Source organism: Petaurus breviceps, unplaced genomic scaffold, assembly GCF_028583685.1.
Source record: "Petaurus breviceps papuanus isolate PSGF00001 unplaced genomic scaffold, PetGlider_PUasm1.0 90740, whole genome shotgun sequence".
Classification (NCBI taxonomy): Eukaryota; Metazoa; Chordata; class Mammalia; order Diprotodontia; family Petauridae; genus Petaurus; species Petaurus breviceps.
In genome coordinates, this window is record NW_027187330.1 from 5200147 (window position 1) to 5227496 (window position 27350).

Here is a 27350-nt window from a genome sequence, read left to right on the forward strand (position 1 = left end):
AGTTCCAGTTTGGCTTGAGCTTTTATTTACTCTTCTCCTTCCTGTTCCACCCTTCCTCTTATGTCCTTCCTTTTCTGGTCTTTGGCATATTCCTCCCACTGTGGGCTTCACAGGTTCTGTTTCTAACAAAGACTTGATAAAATCACAGGTGATGCTCAAAGACACTTAAAAAGATGAAACAAGGAGCTAAGTACTTGAATAACTGAAACAAGGACCAAAGTACTCCTTTGCTTGACATTACAGCAAGTAGATTCAGATGACTATATTGAAGTACCAACTAAAGTTAGAGATTCTGTGAGCTTCTGTTTCTAAAGAACTTAGTTACTCCTGGTCACCAGTAGTTTAGTATCATAATGGTTGAGTAAGAGAAAATCCTCTTTGTATTGATCATTTTGAAGTGCAGAACTAAAAGTATTGGCTCCAGATACATATTTCCCAGTATAATTATATGTATCAGTCATATCTAAATCAACAGAAATAGTTCCTACCTACGCAATAACTAAAACTGCTTATATGATGATATATTTTCCCTACTTAATTTTCATTCACTATGAATGAAATGGAGGTGCTCCTTTAAAAAAAAACTCAAGTGTATTGTGGCATCTACAATAAAAGAAAGTCACCAGATGAATAAGTATATTTATAGTCTATGTGTTACTGCAGTTAGTCTCTAAATTTGTATGGCACAAATGTAATGCAAAATATCTCAGTGAAAGTACTTGTTATTAAGCAAAAATATAAAGCTCAGATGTAACTTATTAGATATTGTTCCCAAAGAGAAAAATGTGAGTTGACTCAAAACCATGGTTAAGGTCAAATCAATAATAATCCTTAAATCAATATTTTTCTAACTGTTCTGTTGCCTCCCACAATTCTGAAAATCAGCTCTATAATCTCACTTTTGTATTTGAATCTACAGCACCTAGAACAGAGTGGGAATTTACTAAAGACTGGTTGATTAATTATTGAAAAGAGGGCTGTGGCAACTACTTTTGAGTGATATATGCACTATGACAGTCATCCATGTTTAATGCTATTTTTAAAAAAATATAACAACATATGTTCTTGTGATTCGTTTTATTATTTGTATGGTCAGTGATGTTTATAGTTTATTGAGCCAACTTTGCATTCCTGTTAAAATCCAAACTAATTGTTGTGTATAATTTTTAAAAATATATTGTTGCCTGGAGTCAGGAAGACCTGAGTTCAAATGCAGCTTTCAAATACTGTTATGTGATCCTAGGCTAGTTGTTTAACTGTAGCTGTCTGCCACAGTTTTGTCATCGTCTGTGTGAATAGTAGTAGCACCTACTCTCCAGGGTTGTTATTGAGGATAAAATGACTTATGTGTAAAGTACTTTCCAAACTTTAAAGCACTATATAAATGCAGCCTATTATTATTATTGGGGGGAAGGGCAGTTCTTACTTTCAATTTTTAAAATCCCCTTGATTTTCAGAATTTCTCTTGGCAGATTTTTTATTTGTTACTTTTCTAGGGTTCTTTTTATTAGGTAAATTCTGATTCATTGATCTTTCTTTCTTTTATTGATTATTATAATTAGAGATATAAAATTTCCTGTAATGACTGCTTTAACTCTACCCCCTAAACATTGGTGTACTGTGCCATTGTTGTAATTTTCTTTTGTGAAACTTTCTTTTGTTTATGTGATTTGTTCTTTGACTCAATAATTCTTTAGGATTAAATGACTTAGTCTCCAGTTAATTTTTAAAATTAAATTTTATTTTCAGGACCATAATCCCACCCTTCCTTTCCCTTCCCCTCCTTACATTAAAAAAGAAAGAAAAACAAAACTCATTACAAATATGAATAGTCAAGCAAAACAATATCCGCATCAGCCATGTCCAAAAAAATTCCAATTAATTTTAAATTATTTTCTCAAAAAAACTTTATTAAATATTTTTGTCTAGTATTAGAATTAGTAAATTGTGTTCAATATTTCTCCTTTTCTGCATTTGTGAATGTTTTCTTCCTCTATTGCATGGCTGTTTTTTGTCAAGTGGCTATGCCTAGCTGAGAAGTATTCTCATTTTCTGCTCTCATTTAGTAATCATCAGAGATCTAGCATATCCATTTTCCCTAAAGTTCTTTTCAAGCCCTTAACTTCTTTCTTGTTTTTCTTCTCCCACAACTCCCCTCCTCCCCCCCTCCCCATTTGTCTAGGCCTGAAAGGATTACATTGAGGTCCACTGTTTTGATAAAAACAGCTCACATTTATATAACCCTTTAAGGTTTGCAAAGCACTTATGTTCAATGCTTTGAGACTAATAACAAACCTGAGATGAAAGTGCTGTTATTACTCTTATTTTATAGACAAGGAAGCTAAGGCAGAGAAGTTAAATGACTTGCCCAGGTTTGCAAAGCTAGTAAGTTTTGTAGTTTTAATATTTCTTCATGAAATTCTATTCTTTTCCTTTAGGTATTTAGATGTTGTGCTATTTGGTGCAAGCATAGAAAGTATTTGTATTGGTTCATTATCTGTGCTGCTTTTAAGAATAATGTAATCTCCCTACTTATTTATTCTTATTATGTGTATTTTTACTGTCTTATGTCTAAAATCATGGCTGCTCTTCCTGTATGTTTTGAGTTCACCAGAAGCATGATTGATTTTGTTCCAGTTCCTTACTTTAGCTCTTTGTGAATCTCTGTGTTTTAGGTCTTGTTGGATTGTCCTTTTTCTAGTCTAGGATGCCCTCCTCCTCCTCTTTTCTGGATGAGTTCATTCCATTCATGTTTTTTGTTAGGACTGTTACTTGGATATTCTCTCCATCCTATTCTCTTATTTTTCTTCTCTTTCTCTCCTCCCTCTCACATTACAAAGAAGGAAGTGGTAGAAGGACAAGCTTGCTTAAAAATGCTGAGCTGTGATTGATCTGTTTCCACTACATTGCCTCTGTACTTGTCCCCTTGCCTGGACCTTGAACACAAGTTTTCACTTTTTCCTTCCTTCCTTTTCATCCCCTTCATGCTCCACCGTCTAGTGCTGAAATTTCTTATTCTTGTGATAACTCCTTCACCTTTTTTACCTTTCCTCTTAAATACCCATCTCTCCTTTTTCTATCCCTGCCTGTTTGCTGAATTTAATGTATTTTCATAACATACTGTGTGTGTGCATGCGTATGCTCCTTCCTTTGTCTCATTCAAATGATAGACTTTCATGAGATGCACATTCTCCTCACTCCTTTCTCCATGTCTGTATACTCTTCACCCCTGTTATATAAAAAAGTAAATTCCTTCTCCTTCCTCTTCTTTTCCTCCCTAGTAAATCCCCCCTTTCATTGCATTTCAGTCTAAGAACATTGAACTATAACAACATCATGCTTTCCACCCTCTTGGGCTCTCTGCCTTTCTCTATGACCTCTATAGACATTAGGTTTCTGAGAAGACACTTGTTTCTTCTCCTAGTTAGAATACAAACCATTCATCATCCATTGGTTCCTTCCAATTGATAAAAATATTTACCTTTTTGTCTTTCTCTTGATTCCTGCCTTTGCATTAAAAAAAAATCTGTACTCAGGAATGCTTGGTAGCCTTCTATTTCATTTAAGTTCTACTTTTTTCTTTTTAGAATTATGCTTAGTTTTGCCAAGTTTGGTTTCTTGAATATATTCTAAAATCTTCTGTCCTTTGTAGTGGTAGCTACCAATTATTGTGTGACCCTGATTGTGTCTCCTTAGTACTTGAATGGGCGTTTGGGGGTGGGCAGGGAGGGTACTTAAAATACCTTTTCTTTTCTTTTTTTTTTTTTGCCTTTTGGAGGGCAATTGGGGTTAAGAGGTTACACGGCTAGTTTTGTGTGTGTGTGTGTGTGTGTGTGTATATGTGTGGGTGTTAAGTGTCAGAGGCTGGAACCGAATTTGGGTCCTCTTGACTCTGGGCTGGTGCTTTATTCACTGCGCCACCTAGCTGCCCCTAAAATACCTTTTCTTGACCTGGAAGTTCTGGGTTTTGGCTCTGAGGTTCCTAGGGGTTTTCATTTTGAGGTTTCTTTTAGGAGGTAACTAATGTGTTCTTTCTGTTTTTACTTGACCCTCTGGTTCTTATGGATCTGGGATGTTTTTGTCTAATTTTGTTAAATATGGTATCCAGACATTTTTGGTTATGATTTTCAGGTGTTCTTATGATTCTTAGATTATCCTTTCTTGACTTGTTTTCCAGGTTAGTTGTATGAAAGTTACAAGTCAAGTTAACCAACAAGCATTTATTTCTTAGATTCCCCCTCCATGTCAGGCACCTCTTTTTTTAATCATTGATTTTGTTTTTATGATTCTTGTTGTCTTATGGAGGCCTTGCTTTCTGTTTGACCAATTCTCATTTTGAGGGAGGTCACAAACCATTTTTGGGGGGGTAAGTTTTACTATAATTTGTCCTAAAGTTGTTCGTTGTCTTTGCCATTGTTTTTTCCCTTGACCATCGTTTCCTTTAACATCACATTTTGTATTTCTGTTGTGTTTCTTATACTCCTTGAGGCTAGGATGTTTTCAAGACCTTTTAGAATTGTGGAGTTACTCTGTTCTTTTTGGTTTGATCTCTTGACTTTGTTCCCTGTCTCTAGTATTTCCTTGTGTTGAGCATTTTTCTCTATTGGGAGTTTGTGCTTGAGTCAGACTTGGCTCCTTCCCACCCACTTGGGTGATGTGGGCTGGTCTTTATTTTGGACATTGTGGCTAAGACTAAACTTTGCTTTTTTGAGATATTCCTGGGTCTTGGCTCAGTCTTTTGGTAGTTCAGCTTAGATTTTGACCTTGGCTTTTTCTCCATTTCCTTCTCTTTGAATAACCCCAAGCCCAGAGTTGGCTCTGCCCTTGCTTGTGATCCTGAGAAGCCCCAAGCAGATATTATTGATTATGGTTCTAGTGGACCTTCCACAAAACCCCAGGTGCTTTGCTTCCCAGGTACTGCCTTGACCTTATCTCTTGATGAGGTTGCCTTAATGCTGGGCTGCCCAGACATTGGGATGGTCTTGTTTCCTGCTGTGTGGTTCAAGGACTGGCAGCTCAGGTTCTAGATTGGGCACAAGCTACCTGGCACTGGCTCAGTTGTGTTTCATCGTTGGCTCACATACAGACTCTCTGGGCCCGAACTGGGTTTTGACATGTCTCTGTCTCCCGCACTTGGAAAAGTAGGTATATGTTCAATAACTAATTTTTTTTTAAAGCAATCGGGGTTAAGTAACTTGCTCAAGGTTACACAGCCAGTTATTATTTCTGGGTGTGGTGCTGAGTATCTGAGCCCAGATTTGATCCAGGTCATCCCGACTCTGGAGCCAGTGCTCTTACTGGCTGAGCCACCTGGCCGCCCCTAAGCAATTGGGGTTAAGTAACTTGCTCAAGGTTACAAGGCCAGGTGTTTCTGGGTGGGTGCTAAGTGTCTGAGCCCGGGATTTGATCTCCAGGTCTTCTCAACACTGGAGCCGGTGCTCTTACTTGCTGTGCTACCTGGCCGCCCCTCAATAACTATTGATATTCTCAAACAGCTCTGTGGCAAAGTAGATAGAGCACTGGAGGTACTTGAGGCAGAAGACCAGCTGGGAGATTATTGGGATAATCTAGGCTAGGAGTGATTGACTATTGACTATGGAGAACTATGTCTATACCCCAAAAAAGATAAAAGAAAAAGGAAATCCACATGTGCAAAAATATTTGTATCAACTCTTTTGAAGTGGCAAAGATTTGGACCCTGAGGGGGGTGCCCATCAATTGGGGCACAGCTAGCTAAACAAGTTATGGTATATGCGTGTGAAAGAGTGATGTCGTATTTTAAGAAATGATGAAGAGAATGGTTTAAGAGAATGGTTTAATATGGGAAGACTTGTAAAGAACGGAAGCAAAATAACAATTTTTTTTAATGATAACATCAAATATCATAAACACAAACAACTTTGAAAAACTTAGGAGCTCTGATCAACATAATGACCAACCACAATTTCAGAGGACTTGAGATGAATGAAACAAGCCACCTCTTGATTGAGAGGTGATGGACTCAGACTACAGACTGATATATTATATTTTGGACATGACCAATACAGCAGTTTGTTTTGCTTGATTATACATGTTTATAACAGGAACTTTGTTTTCTTGCTTTCTCAGCTGGTGAGTGGGGAGGAGGTGGGAAGAGAAAAATGTATATCTGAAAATAAAGTAACATTTAATATTACTCATTTGTAAAAGAAGTGATAGGAGAGTGAACTAGAGTGGTAGCTGTTTGAGTTGAAAGAAGGGAATGAATTTTTTTCATAAAGGAATGAATCCTTTACTAGACTGTTTCAAAATAGTCAATAAACATTTATCTAACACCTATTGCATGCCAATCTCTGACATAAACTAAGTGCTGGGAATGGAAAGGAAGGCTAAAGATAGTCCCTGCTATCAAGGAGAGCACAATCTAATGAGGGAAGACAATACATATTTTAAAAGTTGAGAATTGAGGGGGTAAAGAGGGTGTGATTAAGTCAGAGGAGTGCTGCTGGGTGGAAAATGAGATGACTTCCCTTCCCCTCTTCCTCAACTGTCTGTCAAGGTCACCACCATTCTTTTGCATAACACCCCACATATCCGATCCCTTGCCAAGTCCTGTCATTTCTCCCGTGATGTCTCTTGTGTAAACTCCCTTCTCTCCACTGACAGCCACTAGCCTGATGCTCCCCTCATCCCCTCACAGCTGGATTAGCCTGCTGGCTTTGATCTTGCTGCTTCATATCTCCCCACTCCATCTTCTGCTCAGCTGCCAAAGTCATCTTCCTAAAGCACAGGCTTAACAGTGTCACCTCCTTCCCCCAGTAAACTCCAGTGGCTCCTTATTCTCTCCAGGACCAAATCTAATGCCATAACAGTTAGCTTTTATACAGTGCCTGCTGTGTGCCGGGCACTGTGCTAAGCCCTTTAAAAATAGTCCTTTATCTATAAAAACCTTCTCTTGGACTTTTAAAAGCCCATCACAGCCTGGTCCTTTCCTGTCTTTCTCATCTTCTATTTTACTCCCCTCGTTTTACTTTATGATCCAATACCACTGGCCTTCTCATTATCCTTTACACAGGACACCTTGGCTCCTAACTCTGCCTGGAATGCTCTCCCTCCTCACCTTTACCTCTTGGCATCCTTTAAAACTCAGCTCAGATCCCACCTTTGCAAGAGACCTTTCCACTTTCCCCACCCTCTACAGCCTAGTACTTTGTATGAACACAATTGTTTGTAACTTATCTCTCCCATTATAATGGGAGCTTCTTAATAGCAGACCTTTTCTTTTTTCTTTTCTTTTTTTGCCTTTATCTGTATCCTCAGCACCATAGTGCCTGGCATATAGGAATTGCTTAATAAATGCTTTTTAATATCAAGGATGTTCTTAGATAGGGTGCCCACTCTTTCTCTGAGGAAAATTTGATTGGACAAGGTTTTAGGGAAAAAGATAATGAATTGTGATCCCGCTTAATTTAAGCTCATACCTTCTCTCGGTTGATTCTCTCCAGTTTATCATGTATATATCTTGTTTATACATAGTTGTTCGCATGTTATCTGTCCCATTAGATTGTGGGCTTTGTGAAAGCAGGGACTGCCTTTTGCTTTTCCTTATGTCTTCAATGCCTGATGACAGAATAGGTGCTTAATAAATGTTTGTTGACTGATATGTTGAGTCAAGTTGTCTATGGAACATCCAATTTGAAGTGTCCAATAGGTAGTTGGTTATATAGGGCTGGAACTCAAGAGAGAGACTAGGACCAAATCTGTAGATCCTGGAATCATGTTGCTAGCTATGGCAGCTGATGAGGATATGTTTATGTTCTGTATATTTTTTTCTTTATTTGCAGCAATTGTTAAATTTGAGTAATTTCAGTGAAATTTCAAATTAACAAAGACTGAAGAAAACAGTTTATCATATATCAGACTGGTGTATTAGAGATGTTAATAGGTAAGTATTAGTTTCATTATCTGAGCTTAGCTATATTTTAAAATCCACTGGGCAAATTTAGGATTATGTCATCAGTTATAGCAGATATAGATTGTCTCTGTGCTGTTTTGTTTAGTGGGCTTCGTCTGTATTCATATATATTTTTAGTCACATAATTCAGTAGAAAATAGGGATCAAGTCAGGTTGAGTTTTTATGGTTGGTTGGTGGGATAGGAAAGCCTGAACAAATTTGGTAACAGCATTTTCAGTTTTAGTAATCTGAAAGGGTAAAACCTGCTGATGCAGTTCATCTTGTTTTAATAGATCTTTGACCCTTCAATCAGACTCTGACCATTTTAAAGATAAAAGGTTGTAGTTGTATTGGTCTTCCTGAGTGAAGCAACCTTTTGCAGATTATGAAATGGTATAATTATTAACAAGGATAATGGCTGTGTGCTTTCAAATTTCATTTAGTATCTCAGTGAGCGTTAACCCTTTGAGCATATCCCAAAACATATAGAGATTCTGCAGCTATAGCTGACATATGATCACTGTCAGCCACAATATATTAATCATACTATTTTTATCATAACAAATAACGTTAATAAGTATAAACATTTTCTTTCACAAAGTTTACTGTTTGCATAAGTAGAATAAAAAGAAAGGGGAAATCACAACATCAAAAGAACTTAAGAATTCATTGATGATATAAATTTCCTCTAATGAATTTTACTTTTAAATACAATATTATCTCAAGCATCTAAATTAGTCAGCCCTGTGGCTGTTCTGGACATAATCTAGTTACATTTCGGGACCTTGCTTCCTCTCACCACCCTTATCCTCTGAGTTCGAAGGTTTGTCTGTACTGCCTGTTTTATTTAAATCTCTGATAACTTCCCCACTAATTGAAACTGAGGAAGAAAGAAGCTATAAAACTTTCTCCTTTGGTCAGATTGCTTGGCTTAGTTGGAGCAGGTGGTGAGGTGGAAAAAGCTCAGATTAGGAATCAGACAGAGGCCTTGCGTTCTAGTGTCAGCTGACTGCACTAGTGTAGTCACCTTGAGTAGGTCCTATAACCCGTGGGTCTGCTTCGTCATCTCTGAAATAGCCAGAGCACTTGTGTTAGCCCCATCACAAAGTGATGGAGAAGATCAGATATTTATAGAGTTGCCCAGGTGCCGAGCCTCATACAAATTCGAGATAAGATGTGACCACTCCCTCAGTACAGGAAAGGGATTTGACACATCCAAAGATCACTTTAGTTCAAAATGCCTAAGTGCACCACAGAGCTTCTGACCTAGTGCCTTGTGAGCATCAAGGGGATAAAGGTAATACCAGACTGGGGAGGACCAGGGAAGACCTCTAAGGGAAAATAAAAGGGAACTGAAAAGGTGGTTAGGAATTCAGCAATGGAAGGGGAGGGCAGGCACCTCATGGAGAGGGAGCTGGTGAGCAAACACGTCAGAAGCATTGACGTGTGGAGTGTGAATGAGGTTCTGGCCAGTAGTCCGTTTCATCTGCAAAGAAGATTGTGGGGAGGGAAGGCTAGGAAAGGTTTTTTGTAGAGTACCTGTTGCTTAAACTGAGGAATGTAGGGAGGTCTTATAAGGCTTTGGTAAAGGAATGACAAGCTCAGGTCTTCAATAATGGAAAAAGATAAAGGTGTAAAAGCACTTTGTAAAGCACTCTACAAATGTCAGGTACTCAGACACTCAAAAAGATCTTTGGTTTCATTGATGAAGAGTTTCTTCTACCACTGCAGATCTCAAACCAGGGGTGGGGAACCTACGGCCTTAGGACCACACATGGCCCTCCAAGTCCTCAAGTGCATCCCTTTGACTGAATCCAAACTTCACAAAACAAACCCCTTTAAGAAAAGGATTTGTTCTGTAAAACTTGGACTCAGTCAAAAGACCACACCCAAGAACCTAGAAGGCCACACATTCCCTACCCCTGCCCCAGAGCATCTATTCCTGCCCATTCTCTTCCATGCTTGTCTGTACTTGCACATACAGGGGCCCCTGTGGGTCCCCTACGTGCTGGTGGCATCCCTTGCTTTCACATAACATTGTAAGGACACCACTGAAGCACACAAGCTGTCCACTGATAATCTCTTGTTCTTGCCACATGACCAGCCTACCTTCTTTGGTCAGGCATTTCTTTGATAACATCTATCCCTAGTTCTTCTTTGAAGTTTCTTGTTTGTTGCATGCTGCAGTCTGCTCACACCAACCATGAGCCTCTCTTTCCGATGGCCACTATGTGATACTGACTTATATCTTATAGAATCATAGTTCCAGAGCTAGAAAGAGGTCTTTCTAGCTGTGTGGCCTTTGGTAAGTCACTTAACCTCTCAGCTTTAATTTCTTATCAGTAAAATGAGCCTTGAGTGGTTGCGAGGATCAAATGAAATAACATTTGTAAAGTCCTTAGCACAGTGCCTGGCACACAGTAGACACTATATAAATGCTGGTGTTAATTTAAGGAAACTGGTGCTCAGAAGTCAAAGGACTTGCCCCATATTAAACAAGTAATAGATGATAGGGTAGCATTCAAACTCAATTCTTTTAACTACAAGATGAGCATTTTTGCATCTGAATTCCCCTGCCTTAGAGTCTGTGGCATTGGAACCATTCGATACCAGTAGAATATTAGGAACAAAAAGGTAGACCTTAGTTTTGGGGGGAAGTTTGGGCTCATTAAAGGAACTTTGCATTTTCTCCATTGCAGATCAGCCTGGTCCCCTCCTATTTAATTCTGAGCCCAATGTCATCATTTGTACTATCCAATATATATTCTACTCCCATGTTCTTTTCCAGCTAATCTTTCCTACATGGTGTTCTCTATGCCTGACATTCTGTGTCTTGTGCCTTTGCCCTTGATCAAGAATGTATTCCTTCCTCACTTCTGCCTCTTTAAATCCCTAGCTTCATTCTGAGAACAATTCAGATCCCACCTCCTACATGAATGAATGAGTGCATTTATCATGTGCTAGGCATCATGCTTAAAGACCGAGAATACAAATATAAGAAAACAAGACAATTCTTGCCCTCAAGGAGATTGCAAGACAACACATAGATGTGACTGGCTAGGAGGGTTTGGGACATTTTAATGCTTTCTCACTGACTTTGTCTATCTTCTGGCCAGCAACATCCCCCATCCCCGCCTCATGTTGTCTGTCTGTCTGTTTCCCTCTCCCTCTCTCTCCTCTTCCCAGGCTGAAATGCAGAGGCTACTCATGGGCTGTTCCCACTGTTGGTCAGCACAGGCTCTTTGACCAGCTCTGTTTCTGACCTTCGCTGGTTCTGCATTCCTGGGGGCTCAATGTAGTTGTCAGACTTAGTGTGGACACCTATTTGGCTTTGCCTACTACAGCTCAGATCTGAGATGAAAGGATCCACCAACCTCACTCAGCCTTCCTTGTGGCTCTGATTACACCACCACCCAAGGCCACAGTCCCTTTTGTATAGGAACAAAGATCCTGGCTCAAGAATCAAATCTCTTCTTAACTGATAGTTATTCTGTTTTACATTCTTGAGCTATAACACAGGAAATTCCACAAACCACTTCTCTTTTCTGTTACCCTATCTATGGGGTGCTAAAGACATTGGGACTATTCTAGTGTCACAGTCCCTCCTGTTGGCAGCTTCATTTCCATGATAGCATACTAAATGTGTGTGTGATATAGAATTAGAAAGCGTTTTTAAAACCTAGTGTGGCAGGTGAATCTGGTTCATGCAGATGTACCCTGGTTTTACTTGCTTTGACTCTAATCATTCATTTCCCAACATTGGGGGAAAAGCAAGTTGGAAATGGAAGTCACCTCTTTTACTCTCTGAACTGTCCCTTTCTGGACATGAAGTTCAATGACCTGAAATCACACATGGAACAACAACCCAAAACATAAAAGTGGCCTCCTAGAACTGGTTATTAGCAAATAGCCTTCCCTAGAGATGCCAAAAAGTGAAGAAGCACTTTTCTTTCCTTAAAAACATAATAACCTGGATTAGAGAGAAAATACTGAGTTTGGGTAAAAATTTAAGGGTCCAAAGGCCTGGAAAAGTTTACCCTATTGAACCTAAGTAACCATAAACTCCTCTTTTACTTCCTCCCCCCTTTTAAAGGGGAGGGAGAAGAGGATGAAGATTCTCAACTCTTTCCTCTCATGGTCAAAGGAGCTTGTTTTTGAATTTAGTAAATGCCATAGAATTCTTGGACACTGCTGACTTTGTGAATGGTTGTGCAGGTCTCAACTCATGGGAAATGTTTGACTGGATTACACATTCTGTGTCTCTCTGTCTCTGTCTTACTCCTCCTTTTCTTTATCCTCCCCCTCCTCCCCAACTCTTTCTCCCAGTACCTGACTATCTCTCCCATGTTGTCAAGCATACCAGCCATCCATGTTTCCTCTAATCTCTTTCTCACTTGGTGTACAAATTCGTCTGTCTTTTGACTGACTTCATCACTTGCCTTAAATTCTTCCCAAGTTTCTGGCATTTATTTAAGCATTTCCTATTTGCCAGGCCCTGTGCTGAGAGTTGGGAATACAGATATAAGAAGAAAGACAGATAGTCCCTTGCATTCTAAAGGAATTGTGGGAAGTACCCCTGAGAGGTGGTAGAGAAAGTCCAGAGTCAAGAGAGGAAAGAAGATGTGGCTGTCCTTGCTTTCCAGCTGCTAAGAGTCAACTAGTCAGGGTTAGTGTGCTGGGGCAGCAGTGGAGAGGAGGGCTCATTGGGGCCGTGAGGGTCTAGCCCCTTGTAAATCTCATGGAAGATCTGTTTCCTAAGCTCTCTCTGTGTGTGCAATATCATCAACATTCAACCTGTTTAGTTTCGTTTCCCTCCACAAAAGCTGTCTGTAGTCTTCTGTGGATGTTACTTACTTTTTTTCTGGGATGGTTAGTAATTTTGGTAATTGACTGCTTGAAGATGGGTATTGTGTACCTCATAAGGAATGCTGAATTTCAGTCCAGTTTTTCTTTGGCTCAGAACAATCATGACCGTCTGCTTGCTCTGGTTCACCTTATTCATGAGTGTTTTCCTAATTGAAAGCCAAAAGCTGCTTAGGTCAGTGGAGCTCCCTAGGTCCTGGGCTAGATGAGAATTGCTTCAGAACTCTTCCTCACTTGGACTCTGCACTGCCATGGCTGCTTCCTGTTAAGTATGGGGGTGAGGGGGAAGGCCATTCTTGGGACATGGCCCCTCTTCAGATGGTTCTCACCTGGCACTCCCAGGGCAGTTGTGTGATCCAGCAAGCACGGACCCTACTACTCACTGAAACTGCCTTTCCTGAAGTTGCAATATTGATCTGTTTACTGTTCTAAAGTTGGAATTATAATGCCAGGGGGAAGGGTTTGTACTTGGTGCCATGGCATGTAGGTGGCCAAGAAGCAGCATGATGTGCCTGGGTCTGGGCAAGAGAAAGTGAATGTTTGCCATCAAAACTCAGGGTACCAGTGTTCAGAGAACCCAAACTCAGGTTAGAGATGGAAGCTGGAGTGCAGGCAGCTCACCATGGAGATGGGCGGGATGTAGTCTGCTGGAACCCCCCCAGTGATGAGCACCTTCTAGAAAATGTTTTCTGTTACTTTGCTTATGTTTTATATTTACTTATGTACATGTTATGTCTCCCCCAGTAGAGCACAAGCCTCTTGAGGTCAGGAACCATTTCATTTTTGTCATTATACATTAGTAAGGTAGAGAGATCTGGGAGTTTTATAAAACTCTACTAGGTGTTTGTTGAATTGAATTACATTACATTGTGTCTAAACCTTCTATCTAGCAGGTAAAACCATAGAACTGCTAAAGGTTTTAATAAATGTAAGAGAGGCCTCAAGAGGTCACTGAAGAGTTACTAAACCTTGTTCTCATTTGTTAATTTTATCAGATGTCGCTGTAGAAGGTGGATTGTTGTTGGTGTTCAGTTGTTTCAGTCATGTCTGACGCTTTGTGACCCCATTTGGGGTTTTCTTGACAAAGATATGCCATTTCCTTCTCTAGTTCATTTTACAGATGAGCAACTGAGGCAAACGGGAGTCAATGACTTGCCCAGGGTCACACAGCTAGTAAATATCTAAGGCTAGATTTAGGATGAGTTTTCCTGACTTCAGGCCCATCACCCTACTGCACCCTCAGCGGTAGATCTCTAATGTTCTATAAAACATTTCATTTACTTACCATATTTTCTGGGAAAGAGATTATTCCTAAAAATGAAACAGCCATCTATTTATTAAACTGAGAGTAGATAAATGATGTTATACTTATATGATATTTAAATAATAAATCTGCCCTCATTGTTGTGGGGACTGTACCAGAATAACTCATAACCCATCCATGCCTTCTCCTCTCTGTTCCATTAAATCCTTCCAAGTAGATCTAGCCAGGGCATTCCCTGTATATATTTTAATATTTCTTTTTGGTTTTTGTTTTTTGGGTTTTTTTTGGAGGGGTAGGCATGGCAATTGGGGTTAAGTGACTTGCCTAGGGTCACACAGCTAGTAAGTGTCAAGTGTCTGAGGTTGGATTTGAACTCAGATCTTCCTGGCTACAGGGCTGGTGCTCTATTCGCTGAACCACCTAGCTGCCCCCTAATATTTCTTTAATACAAATGTAATACTTCAGCCATTTTCACTATATAACCGGCCCATCTCCTTTTCAGCTTATATACATGTCTTTGATGGCATATCTCATGCTACTTCTTACACAGAAGTCATTGGTCATGAATTGTTAAGTCATTTAGCTCTCCTAATTAAACATTACGGTAGGCCACCCATAATTTTGATTCTTCAAAGGTCTTGGTGTTCTGTGACTCAGACACATAGGCGTATTTGTCTCTACTAGTCAGTTTTTGTTGTTGTTGTTATCAGTATACAGCAAATAAAGTGAGATCTTTCATCTTTATACTTTTCAGTCAGTTGTGTGGCTATGAAATTATCACTTGCTATAGAAAATAGTCTATGAAAACTTGGCTGTTCCTCTCCCATGTTTTCATCATAGTTACTTCAAGTGTGTAGGCCACTTTCATAAAGATGTTATGGATGTGCTAAAGTATGCTACTTCTTTTATCATTCTCTTTTCAAAACAATAAAAGTCCTGAGATCCTTTCTGATTTAAATATATTTTCTATTGGGATCTTTATTTTGTTTATTATCTCAAAAACAGATTTATTAGTAATACTCTTGACGCTTGTTGACCTATCAGGCTTAATAACCTAAGCTTCCACAAAGTGGGCATGACCCGTCATGATGAGACATGTCATAAAAGTCATATTAAAAACAGCTCTCTCTGTTCCAGTGGAAAATTAGTAGATGGTTACAGTAAGGCTGTAGTAAAAATATCACTGTACTGTTTACCCATTTATATAAAAGTCCTTAGAACTTATAACCTCTTAAAAATATAAACTAAGCATCCCTGATGACAAGACACTTCCTATAAAAACTTATTTTCACTTGCTACATATTAATCAAATTTAATTAGAAAAAAAAAATCAGAAACTCCTAAGGTAGAATTCTGTGACTGTATATGTTTGTACAGGTCCCCCCCCCCCCCCCCAATAAAATACCCAACAAGTGACCACACTTGAGGCAGTGCAATACTATGGAAGATTTGCTAGATTTGAGATCAGAAGGCCTGGTCCGAATCCTATTCTGGTACTTACTGTCTGTGTGACCTTAGGCAAATCACTGACCTGGCTAAGGCTCTGTTCCCTACCTGGGAAATGAACCACTAAATGCTGCTGTTGTTCACCTTCCAACTCCAAGGCCATGATCCTGTGGGCCTTCATTTTAATTCTGAACTTGAAGACTTTCATGGGGTGCTTTGGTGACCTCTAATGGCCAAACAAGGAAATCACATTTCAGAAATAAAGCTATTTGATGAAGAATAGCTTTGAACTTCTTGTGGATGTGAAGTTGTGCAGTAATCAAAGACAGTATTTACTTTAGTAGCCATTTGTTCTTCCTTGACTTGTAACAGGTCAAAAACTGACATCTGGCCTCACTAGTTTTATTGACATCTTGATATCATTTGTTTGAAAATTGCAACCTGTCTTGATTATTAGAGCTGCCAAAATAGTAACAGCTGTCACCAGTATTTTCAACTCTCATATTAAGACTTTTGCTCTGAAAAAAATCAAAAGCATAGAGTCATTCCAGCAGCACATCAAGGTTAAGGAATACAAAAGCAAAGTTAGAATTCTTTTTTAAATTTATTTTTTGTTTTTAACATTCATTTCCACAAGATTTTGAGTTACAAATTTTCTCCCCCCTCTCTCCCCTCCCCTCCCACTCCCAGATAGTGAGCCTACTATACCATTTCCCCCAATCTGTTTTCTCTTATATCCTCTCCCATTCCCCCCAACTTTCTTGTAGGGCAAGATGGATTTCTATACCCCATTGTCTGTATATCTTATTTCCTGGTTGCATATAAAAAACGATTTTTTAACATTTGTTTTTAAAACTTTGATTTCCAGATTCTTTCCCTTCTTTCCTCATCCCCACTGGGAAGACAAGCAATTCAATATAGGTTGTACATGTGTAGTTGCAAAAAACTTGTCCGTAGTAGTTATATTGTGAAAGACTAACTATATTTCCCTTCATCCTATCCCATCTCCCACTTATTCTATTTTCTCCTTTGACCCTGTCCCTTTTCAGAAGTGTTTGCTTCTAACTACCCTCTCCCACAATCTGCCCTGCATTCTATCATCCTCTCTCTTATCTCCTTCCCCCCTACTTTCCTGTAGGGTAAGATACACTGTTGATTCATTTCCTTTCACCTTCCTGCTCTTCTTCTCCATTGTAACAGTTCTCTTGCCTCTTTATACAAGGTAATTTACCCTAATCTGTCTTTCCCTTTCTCCTTCTCCCAATATTCTCCTCTCTCACCTCTTAGTTTTATTTTTTTAGATATCATCCCTTCACATTCATCTCATTCTGTGACCTGTTTATGTATACATGTACACACATATATACACATACACCTTCCTATACCTACATATGTATGTCTGTGTGTATATATATATATATATATATATGCACACATATATATTCCTTTCAACTATCCTCATACTGAGAAAAGTCTCATGATTTGCAATTATCATTTTTCCATGTAGGAAATAAGTTCCTTATGATTTCTTTTTCCTGTTTACCTTCTCATGCTTCTCTTGCTTCTTGTATTTGAAAGTCAGATTTTCTGTTCAGCTCTGGTTTTTTCATCAAGAATGCTTGAAAGCTGGGGTGGCCAGGTGGCTCAGCAAGAAAGAGCACCGGCCCCAGTGTCGGGATGACCTGGCGATCAAATCTGGGCTCAGATATTTAGCACCACTCCCAGAAATAACTGGCCGTGTAACCTTGAGCAAGTTACTTAATCCCGATTGCTTTAAAAAAAAAAAAAAGAATGCTTGAAAGTTGGGGCAGATAGGTGGCTCAGTGAATAGAGCACTGGCCCTGGAGTCAGGAGGACCTGAGTTCAAATCCAGCCTCAGACACTTAACACTTGCTTAGCCATGTGACTTTGGGCAAGTCACTTAACCCCAATTGCCCCCCAAAAAGTAAAAAAAAAAAGAGTGCTTGAAAGTCCTCTATTTAAATTTTTTCCCCTGAAATATTATGCTCAGTTTTGCTGGGTAGGTGATTCTTGGTTTTAATCCCAGATCCTTTGACCTCCAGAATATCATATTCCAAGGCCTTTGATCCCTCAATGTAGAAGCTGCTAGATCTTGTATTATCCTGATTGTGTCTCCACAATACTCAAATTGTTTCTTCCTGACTGCTTGTAATATTTTCTCCTTGACCTGGGAACTCTGGAATTTGACTATAATATTCCTTGAAGTTTTCTTTTGGGCGTCTTTTTCAAGAGGTGATTGGTGAATTCTTTTAATTTCTATTTTGCTCTCTTGTTCTAGAATGTCATGGCAGTTTTCCTTGATAATCTCCTGAAAGATGCTGTCTAGGCTTTTTTTTTGATCATGGCTTTCAGGTAGTATAATAATTTTTAAAATATCTCTCCTGGATCTGTTTTCCAGGTTAGTGGTTTTTCCAGTGAGATATTTCACATTGTCTTCTATTTTTTTCATTTGTTTGGATCTGTTTTATGGTATTTTAATTTGTCATAAAGTCATTAGCTTCCATTTGCTCCAGTTTAATTTTGAAGGAATTATTCTCTTCAGTGAGTTTTTGAAATTCCTTTTCCATCTGGCAAATTTGACTTTTTAAGGCATTCTTCTCCTCATGGCTTTTTGGACCTCTTTTGCCATTTGAGTTAGTCTATTTTTTAAGGTGTTATTTTCTTCAGTATTTTTTTGGGTCTCCTTTAGCAGGCTGTTGACTTGTTTTTCATTATTTTCTCGCATCACTCTTATTTCTCTTCCCAATTTTTCCTCCACTTCTCTTGATTTTCAAAATCCTTCTTGAGCTCCTCCATGGCCTACAACCAGTTCATATTTTTCTTGGAGGCTTTTGATGCAGGAGTTTTGACTTTGTTGTCTTCTTCTAGTTCTGTGTTTTGATCCTCTTTGTCCCCCCAAAAAGATTCTGTGGTCTGATTGCGCTTCCACTGTTTTCTCATCTTGTCAGCCAATTACTTGGCTTTTGAGCTCTTTGCCAGGATAAAACTGTGGAGACTGTTGTGTCCCAAATTTCTGGGGTTTTGAGCAGTTGTTATCAGAGCTATGAGGAGGGTGTCCTCTCTGCAGCCACCACAAGCTCTGGCACACTGGCCACACACCCCAGGACCACCACCCAAGAGTGCAACTCAGATCCAAGTGGGTCAAAGAGCAATTACCTTCTGAATGGTCGTTTGGCCCCCCTTATTATCTGTAGTCCAGGGGCTCCAGAGGCAGCCATGCATCAGCAGCTGCAGCCACCATGCTGCTGCCACCTCTGCTGCCCACGGGGCAGGGGCAGGGACCATGCTCTTCTCTCACTCAGTTCCAACAGAGTTCCTACTGACCTCTTACTTTCTCTTTGGCGTTTATGGGTTGAGAAGGCTAAAAACCATCACAGCTACTGGTGATTCACTCTCCTGCAGTCTGCTCCAGCCAGTCTGGGCTGGGTCTCAGTCTGCACAGTAATGTGCTCAGCTCCCAGCTCGGTGCGATAGATCCTTCCTGTTGGCCTGGTAGGGTGCCTTCAGCAGGAAGTTTGTTTCTCTCTGTCACTTTGTGGGTTCTGTAGCTCTAAAATGTATTAAGAGTCATTTTTTAACAGGTATTAGAGGTGGTTGGAGCAGGAGCTCAAGCAAGTTCCTGCTTTTACTCTGCCATCTTGGCTCGGCCCCAAATTTTTAATTCTTAAAGTTTAATTTTTCTCAAAGTATATTCCCGCCATTTGGTTGGAATTACCTATTCCTTCTTTCATAGCTTTCACTTTTTACAAAGACTTAGCATTTTCTACCTATAATTCCTTAAAATTTTGAAAAGTTTATATTGTTGTCTTCAGATGCCATAGATAACTGTGATAAATACCAATCATGTTAACAAGTTATAATAAAAAGTATGTGCCACTCTTGTTATTGTTCCTATTGTTAATTCTATTTGCATTCTTAATTTTTTACTTTACAAATATTTACAGATCAAGAAATTTTCTAAACAAAATAGCCAACTCTTGATTATGCTAAGTGGGTTTTAAAATATGAATAATACAATTCTGTCCCATAGCACAGGTATTTATTGAGCATCTTGTATGTGCAAGGCACTGTGCTACGTGGTGGGGATAAAAAGATTGAAAGGAAACTTTCCTTGACTGCAAAGAATTTATTACATTCTTCTGGGGGAAAGGGAGCACAGGGTAGGGAGGTAATGGGCATAAGTATTATGCAAGTAAAACTGAGGAATATGCCTTCCAGGAATGGGAAATGGTTTGTTAAAATTCAAGGAAATGTTATAGAGAGGAAAGTTTAGGAAACAGGTAGGACTTCTGTTTGGTTGGAGCATGACATTTGTGAAGGGAAGCAGAGGCTAGAAAGGCAGGTAGGAGCCAAGTAATCATATCTTTAACTCTTAAGAAATGGTGGGGGAACCACTAAAGGTTTCTTAGCAGGGAAAGGACATACAAGATAACAGATAATCCAAAAATGAGGATATATAGATATGGAAATAGTCAGTCAGTCAATTATTATATCTATGCAAGGCTCTGACTTATTGGTTTAGTTCATATTTTGAGAGTATGTGAGCTATTTGGCTTATCATAAATAATCCAGATAAATAATCTTTATGCATGGTCTAGGTGTTCATACTTCTAATTAAACAAATGATGTAGTTAGTAGTTAAAAAAAACCAAAAACCAAAACTAACCTATTGTTAAAATGGGATTGAGTTGTACATCATGAAATTGAACAGATAAGGATGAATGTAGCAAGCAGCATTTTATTTACCTGCTGAAAGAGGCTCTAAATAAATATTAGCAGTGATTATTTTCTTTTTAAGCATAAATATGTTGGTTTGATGGTTATAAACATTGAAATAAAGCTAAGAGTCTCATAAAAAGTACTCTTGGTCAATTTAAAATTCTTATTTCAGTTGAGATCAAGTGAGATGTTTGTAAAGCACTTTGTAAATCTTAAAGCTCTATATATTAATCTTAGTTATTGTTTTAAATTTGTAGTTAATTGTCTTTTACTTTTGTGACTCTGAAGTTACATTGCATTCATAAATTTTCATTTTTTTTTCTTAGAAGTCATGAGTAAAATACCTCAAATCCACATTTTCTTTGGAGCACCAATTATTCCATCAAATACAGCAGTATCACAAGAACAAACTAATTCTGATCCATGGAAAATAACTCAGCTTTTATATGATCACCAGTCCTTAAATGTTAGTGCTGAAGTTTACAAGTATGGTCATCTTGAAGGCCACTGTGCAAGTCATCCAGTTCCTCTTAAGGAAGATGTGTTGGTGAACTCCAATAAGACTAAATCTTGGCATGATGAAAACTATTTAACATGTGTTCCTGAAACACAGTGTATTAGTGATATTTCAAGGACAAATGATAATGAGCAAATACCTGGATTTGGGAGCAGAGTTCAACAGTATTTAAAAGAAAGAAAACACCATTATCCTGTGAATGAAAATAATAAAACCACAGACAAGCAGGAGAAATTTCAATCAAATTCTTGTTTCCACAATCTCTTAAGAAAAAATCCCCAACCAATAAATCAGGATTATTCTGATATCTGGGATTTGGTCTGCAGTACTAAGCAGATAAATATAGAGCCAGAAGTTACAGAACATGATCATATGCCATCAGAAAATCATGAGACAGTAAACCATTATCTAGGATTCTCTTCTCCCCAAACAACAGAAGAGCCAAAGTCTAAAGGAGTAATAAGAAAGACCTCAAGCTTCAGTACATCAACAGACGTTGAATTTCTTAATATTATAACATCGAGTAAAATAGCCTTTCTAGCTCAAAGCCTGGATAAAGAACAGAATTTTCCAAATAAAGGAACTACAGGTGTGAAACCAGAACCAAAGGAAAGTTGTAGGGAAATGAAACCAGGAAATTCTAATAATTTTGTGGATGGACCAAATCAAGCAAGCTCCCTTGAACTTTTTAGTCCTGATTATACTGATGCAACAAGCAACCTCACTCCCTTAAACTATAACGAAGGAATCAAAGAAAATACAGGATCTCAAGAACTTTTCAAAACTCCTAATGAACAGCCTACAGATGATTTTTGCATTGAATCACTTAGCACAAGAAAAATGTGTTCCCAACAAAATACTTTCCATAAAGTTTCTATTAAAAGAAATCGAACATCTGAAGATAAATTGGGTCCTTCGAGCACTGTATCAGAATCCCTCCAGGAACCCAAGAGGGTTAAATCAGCTTGTTCTTCTGATGCCCAACAAATCTCTTCCAAAGTTCCTCCTGAAAGAAATATATCTAGGTTTGGCAAGTTCTTAAAAAAAATATCTCTGCTTAAAAACTGTATTTGCAAAAGCCAGAGGTATAATTGTTTGGTCATGGCCTTACATCCATGTCATGTGAAGGAAGTACACATAAAAACAGGACCAAATTCTGGTTGTAAAGTTCCTTTGGCAACTATTATAGTCACTGACCAATCAGAAATTAAGAAGAAGATTGTGCTCTGGCGCAGTGCTGCCTTTAGTGTGCTAACAGTATTTCCTGGAGACATAATTTTACTCACAGGTGAGGGCCTTGTGTTACTAGCAGTTGTTTTATTTCACTAAAAACTTTTCTCCAACCATATGGACTTCATGATTCATTTCCCATTACCTTTCTCTTCTGAGCCCAAACATAATTCATCCCTATTTATCCATTTATGTTCCTACTTTGCAGAGCAATGCTTTGATATTGGGAGAAAGACAAATAATAAAACATAGTACTACATATGTTCTTTAGAGAATTTCATCACCAACTGCTATATAAAGTCAGAAGACAAGGTTTTTTTCCAATTGGGAAGATTAGGGAAGGATAAATAAAGATAGAGTGTGGCATTTGAGAAGAATTATAAAGGAAGGTTTGAAATTCTGCACATAAAAGGATAAAGGAAAACATTTGGAGCATCCTGAAAAGCTTGAGAAGGGGTATAGAATGGGTATAATTACTATATGATAGTATAGTGATATAGAATAAGAGAAGCAAAACCAAAAGAAAATACATGATGACTACAGCAATGTAAATTTTTTTTAAATCACTAAAGCAGCAAAACTCCAACTAATTGAAAAATCAATGATGTTCTTAGTGAACAGATCATGAAATGTAGCTCCTTCCTCCTAGCATAGAACCTAGGGGCTCTCAGGACAGAATGTTGTATATATTATTAAATGAAATCATTGTGTCTGATGTTTTTTCTTGGTTGTTTTTCTTGGTTACAAAAAAAGATTCATTCCAGAGGGAGTTTCCCCCAGAAGCAACTGTGATATAAAGGCAGAAGACATCGATAACATGTTTTATGTTTTTGTTTTTTAAAGAAAAGGCATAGATATGGGAAAAGTATAGGATATGTTATAGGAAAAGAGCGACCTAGTCAGATAAGAATTTATTATTATTATTTTGCCTTTTGGAGGGCAGTTGGGGTTAAGTAACTTGCCCAAGCTACGGCTAGTGTGTGTGTGTGTGTGTGTGTGTGTGTGTGTGTGTGTTAAGGGTCTGAGGCCGGAATCGAATTCTGGTCCTCCTGACTCTGGGGCCGGCGCTTTACTCACTGCACCACTTAGCCGCCCCATCACATAAGAATATAAAGGTTGCCTGACAAAGGAGTCTGAATTTTAATCAGTAAACATTAATTATAATAGCTACCATTTGTATATCACCTTTAAGGTTTCCAAAGAATTATACATTATTTCATTTGATCCTGACAAAGACCACCATGGGATACAAATGCCGTCTGTACTCAAGGAATCTTAGATGTGAATAGTAAATATTTGAAAATCATTGATGTTGAGATGTTCATTGAACCTATAGGAGTAAATAAGATCACCTAGAGAGGATGTAGAGGGGTCGTCCGAATAGAACCACTCCCCTCTTGGGAGATGGATAATGATCCAGTAAAGGAAACTAACAAGTCACACTTGGGAAGGAGGAAAGCCAGCATAGAATCAGTAGCATTTGTTAAGGAAGGAGTGAATGGTATTAAAAGCCACATAAAAAGTCATGTAAGATGAAGCTTGTGAAACGGCTATCTGATTTAGCATTGGAGAAATTTTTTGTTTGTTTGTTTGTTTTTAAGGATTGTGGAGAACTTGGTTGTTTTAGGCATTGGAAGGAGCCAAGGGATAAAGAAAAATTAAAAATTAAAGATAGATAATGATCAAAAGGGCAGCTCTCAACACTCATGGGAGGGAATGGGATCAAGGACCCAAGGAAGAGTTAGCCTTGGCAAGAAACTTTTTCATCAGACTGGAACAAAAGAAAAAAAAAAGTAAGAATGGGGGACAAAGTTGTGACATGAAATGATACTCGGATGTGATCCCAACAGATTACGAACAAATATCTTGAAAGGTAGTTGAAAAGTAGGTAAGGGTTCTAAATGCATTCAGTTGATGTTCTTTTGATTTCTTTTTTCCCAGATGTCACTATACATGATGACCAGTGGTATAAGGAAACAGTACTAAAGTCTACATTTACCAGTCAGTTATTGAATCTGGGGAACTGCTCATCTGTCCAGCCTAAAGAATGTAAGACGTATTATGAACATAATGATTTGTTTACCAGGTTCTTTGTTTTGTTTTTTTTTGTTTGTTTTTTGCTTTTTGGAGGGGGAAAGGCAGGGCAGTTGGGGTCAAGTGACTTACCCAAGATCACATGGCTAGTAAGCGTGTCAGGTGTCTGAGGCTGGATTTGAACTCAGGTCCTCCTGACTCCAGGGCCAGTGCTCTATTCACTGTGCCACCTAGCTGCCACGATTCTTTGTATTTTTAAGTGGCTAAAAAAATGGTACAGGAACTTGGTCAAATGCATTAGTAAGTGTTAGTACCATAACTATCAAGGTTAAAATATACATGACTGGTTTTTTTTTTTAATAATATTTTTTCCCAATTACATATAAAGAAAAATTTTAACATTCATTTTATTTATTTATTTATTTTTTTAAAGCAATCGGGGTTAAGTAACTTGCTCAAGGTTACACGGCCAGGTGTTTCTGGGTGGGTGCTAAGTGTCTGAGCCCGGGATTCGATCTCCAGGTCTTCTCAACACTGGAGCTGGTGCTCTTACTCTCTGTGTTACCTGGCCGCCCCTTAACATTCATTCAAAAAAATTTTTTGAATTACAAATTTTCTTCCTCCACTCCATCCTCCCTGATACAGTAAGCAATTTTATTTAGGTTGTACACATGCAATCATGCAAAACTTATTTCCATTTTAGTCATGTTGTGAAAAAGGACACAGATTCCCCCCCCCCAAAAAAAAAAACCCATGAAAAAGAAAGGTGAAAATAGTATATTTTGATCTACATTCAGACTCCACATCAGTTCTTTCTTTAGATGTGATAGCATTTTTCATCATGAGTCCTTTGGGATTGTCTTAGAGCATTGTATTGCTGAGAATAGCCAAGCCATTTGCAATTCTTCATTGTACGATATTGCTGTTATTATATACAGTGTTTTCCTGGTTCTACTCACTAAACTTTGCATTAGTTGTATAAGTTTTTCTAGGTTTTTCTGAAATAAGCCTGCTTGTCATTTCTTATCTCACAGTAGTATTCCATCACAATCATATAACATAACTTGTTCAGCCATTCCCCAATTCATTAGCATCCACTCAGTTTCCAATTCTTTGCCACTATGAAAAGAACTGCCATAAGTATTTGTACAAATATGTACACCCCCCTTTTTAAAATAGTAGTAATAGTGTATATATATATGTATACATATATATATATATTTTTTTAAACATTTGATTTTAAAACTTTGAATTCCAGATTCTTTCCCTTCCTCCCTTGTCACCCACCCTTACTGGGAAGATAAGCAATTCAATATAGATTGTACATGTGTCGCTAAGCAAAACATTTCCATAGTGGATATATTGTGAAAGACTAACTATATTTCCCTCCATCCTATCCCACCCCCCACTTGTTCTATTCTCTACTTTGATCCTGTCCCTTTTCAAAAGTGGGTGCTTCCAACTTCCCTCCCCCCCCAGTCTGCCCTCCCTTCCATCATCCCCCCTCTCATCTCCTTCCCCCCTACTCTCCTGTAGGGTGAGATACCCTATTTAGTGTGTATGTCATTCCCTCCCTAAGCCAAATTCAATGAGAATAAGGTTGACTCATTCCCTTTTGCCTTCCTGTTCTTCCCCTCCATTGTAACAGTTTTCCCTTGCCTCTCCTATGTGAGATAATTTACCCCATTCTATCTCTCCCCATCTCCTCTTATTATATTCCTTTCTTACCTCTTAATTTCACCTTTTAAATATCATCCCTTCCTATTCAATTGGTCCTGTGCCCTCTGTCCATGTATACCTGTACACATATATACACACACTCACATATGTATTCATACACCCATATACCCTCCTATATAGACATATATATGTATGTATGCATGTATACACACACACATTTCTATTCCCTTCAACTATTCTCATACAGAGAAAAGTTTCATAAGTTACAATTATAGTTTTTCCATGTAGGAATGTAAAAAGTTCAACTTTGATAAGTTCTTTATGATTTCTTTTCCCTGTTTATCTTCTCATGCTTCTCTTGCTTCTTGTATTTGTATGTCAGATTTTCTATTCAACTATGGCTTTTTCATCAAGAATGCTTGAAAGTCCTCTGTTCCACTGAATAACCGTATTTTGCCTTGAAACATGATACTCAGTTTTGCTGGGCAGGTGATTCTTTTAATCCCAGCTCCTTTGACTTTCAGAATACCATATTCCAAGCCCTTTGATCCCTCAGTGTAGAAGCTGCCAGATCCTGTGTTATCCTGATTGTGTTTCCACAATATTCAAATTGTTTCTTCCTGGCTGCTTGTAATATTTTCTCCTTGATCTGGGAACTCCAGAACCTGGCTATAATATTTCTAGGAGTTTTCTTTTTGGGATGTTTTTCAGGAGGTGATTAGTGGATTCTTTCAACCTCTATTTTGCCCTCTGGTTCTAAAACATCACAGCAGTTTTCCTTGAGAATTTCTTGAAGGATGATTTCTAGGTTCTTTTTTTGATCATGACTTTCAGGTAGTCCAGTAATTTTTAAATTATCTCTCCTGCATCTATTTTTCCAGGTCAGTGGTTTTTCCCATGAGATATTTCACATTGCCTTCTATTTTTTTATTTGTTTGGATCTATTTAATAGTATCTTGATTTCTCATAAAGTCACTAGCTTCCATTTGTTCCAATCCAATTCTGAAGGAATGATTCTCTTCAATGAGCTTTTGAGATTCTTTTTCCATCTGGCAAATTCGACTTTTTAAAGCATTCTTCTTCTCATTGTCTTTTTGAGCCTCTTTTGCCATATGAGTTAGTCTGTTTTTTAAAGTGTGATTTTCCTCAGTCAGGTTGTTGACTCTCATTTCATAATTTTCTTGCATCATTCTCATTTCTCTTCCCAATTTTTCCTCTACTTCTCTTATTTGGTTTTCAAAATCTTTTTTATGCTCCTCTATGACCTGTAATCAGCTCATATTTTTCTTGGAAGCTTTTGGTGCAGGAGTTCTGACTTCACCGTCTTACTCCTGTTCCATGCTTTGATCCTTTTTGTCCCCAAAATAGGATTGTAAAGTTGGGTTGCTCTGTTTGCTTTGCTTCCTTTGCTTGCTCATGTTGCTACTCAATTACTTGACTTTTGAGCCTTTTGCCACAGTAGAACTCTGCTACTAGAAACAGTTGCTTTATCCCAATCGCTGGGGTTTTTCTAGTTGCTGGAGCTATTAGTTGCATGCCCTCTCTGAAGCCTCAACATGCTCTGGCAGCTGGTCACACACCCCAGGACCTCCACCCTAGACCACAATCCAAATCCAAGCAGGTTAGAGCAAGAGTGATTACC

At 38.4% G+C, this 27350-nt stretch overlaps 2 protein-coding genes across 4 annotated transcripts in view; one reads left to right on the forward strand and one right to left on the reverse strand.

Moving 5' to 3' along the window:
• CPN1 (carboxypeptidase N subunit 1) overlaps window positions 1-27350 on the reverse strand; it is a 472336-nt gene that overhangs the window by 268489 nt on the left and 176497 nt on the right. The window lies entirely within an intron of this gene.
• Window positions 1-27350, forward strand: part of SHLD2 (shieldin complex subunit 2) — a 90769-nt gene that overhangs the window by 40352 nt on the left and 23067 nt on the right. For all 3 annotated transcript variants that reach the window (XM_069067199.1, XM_069067200.1, XM_069067201.1), the window contains exons 3-4: window positions 20574-22052; window positions 23936-24043. In XM_069067199.1, the coding sequence (XP_068923300.1) occupies window positions 20579-22052; window positions 23936-24043 (1582 nt within the window). In that variant the 5' untranslated portion in view covers window positions 20574-20578. The remainder of the gene's footprint in view (window positions 1-20573; window positions 22053-23935; window positions 24044-27350) is intronic.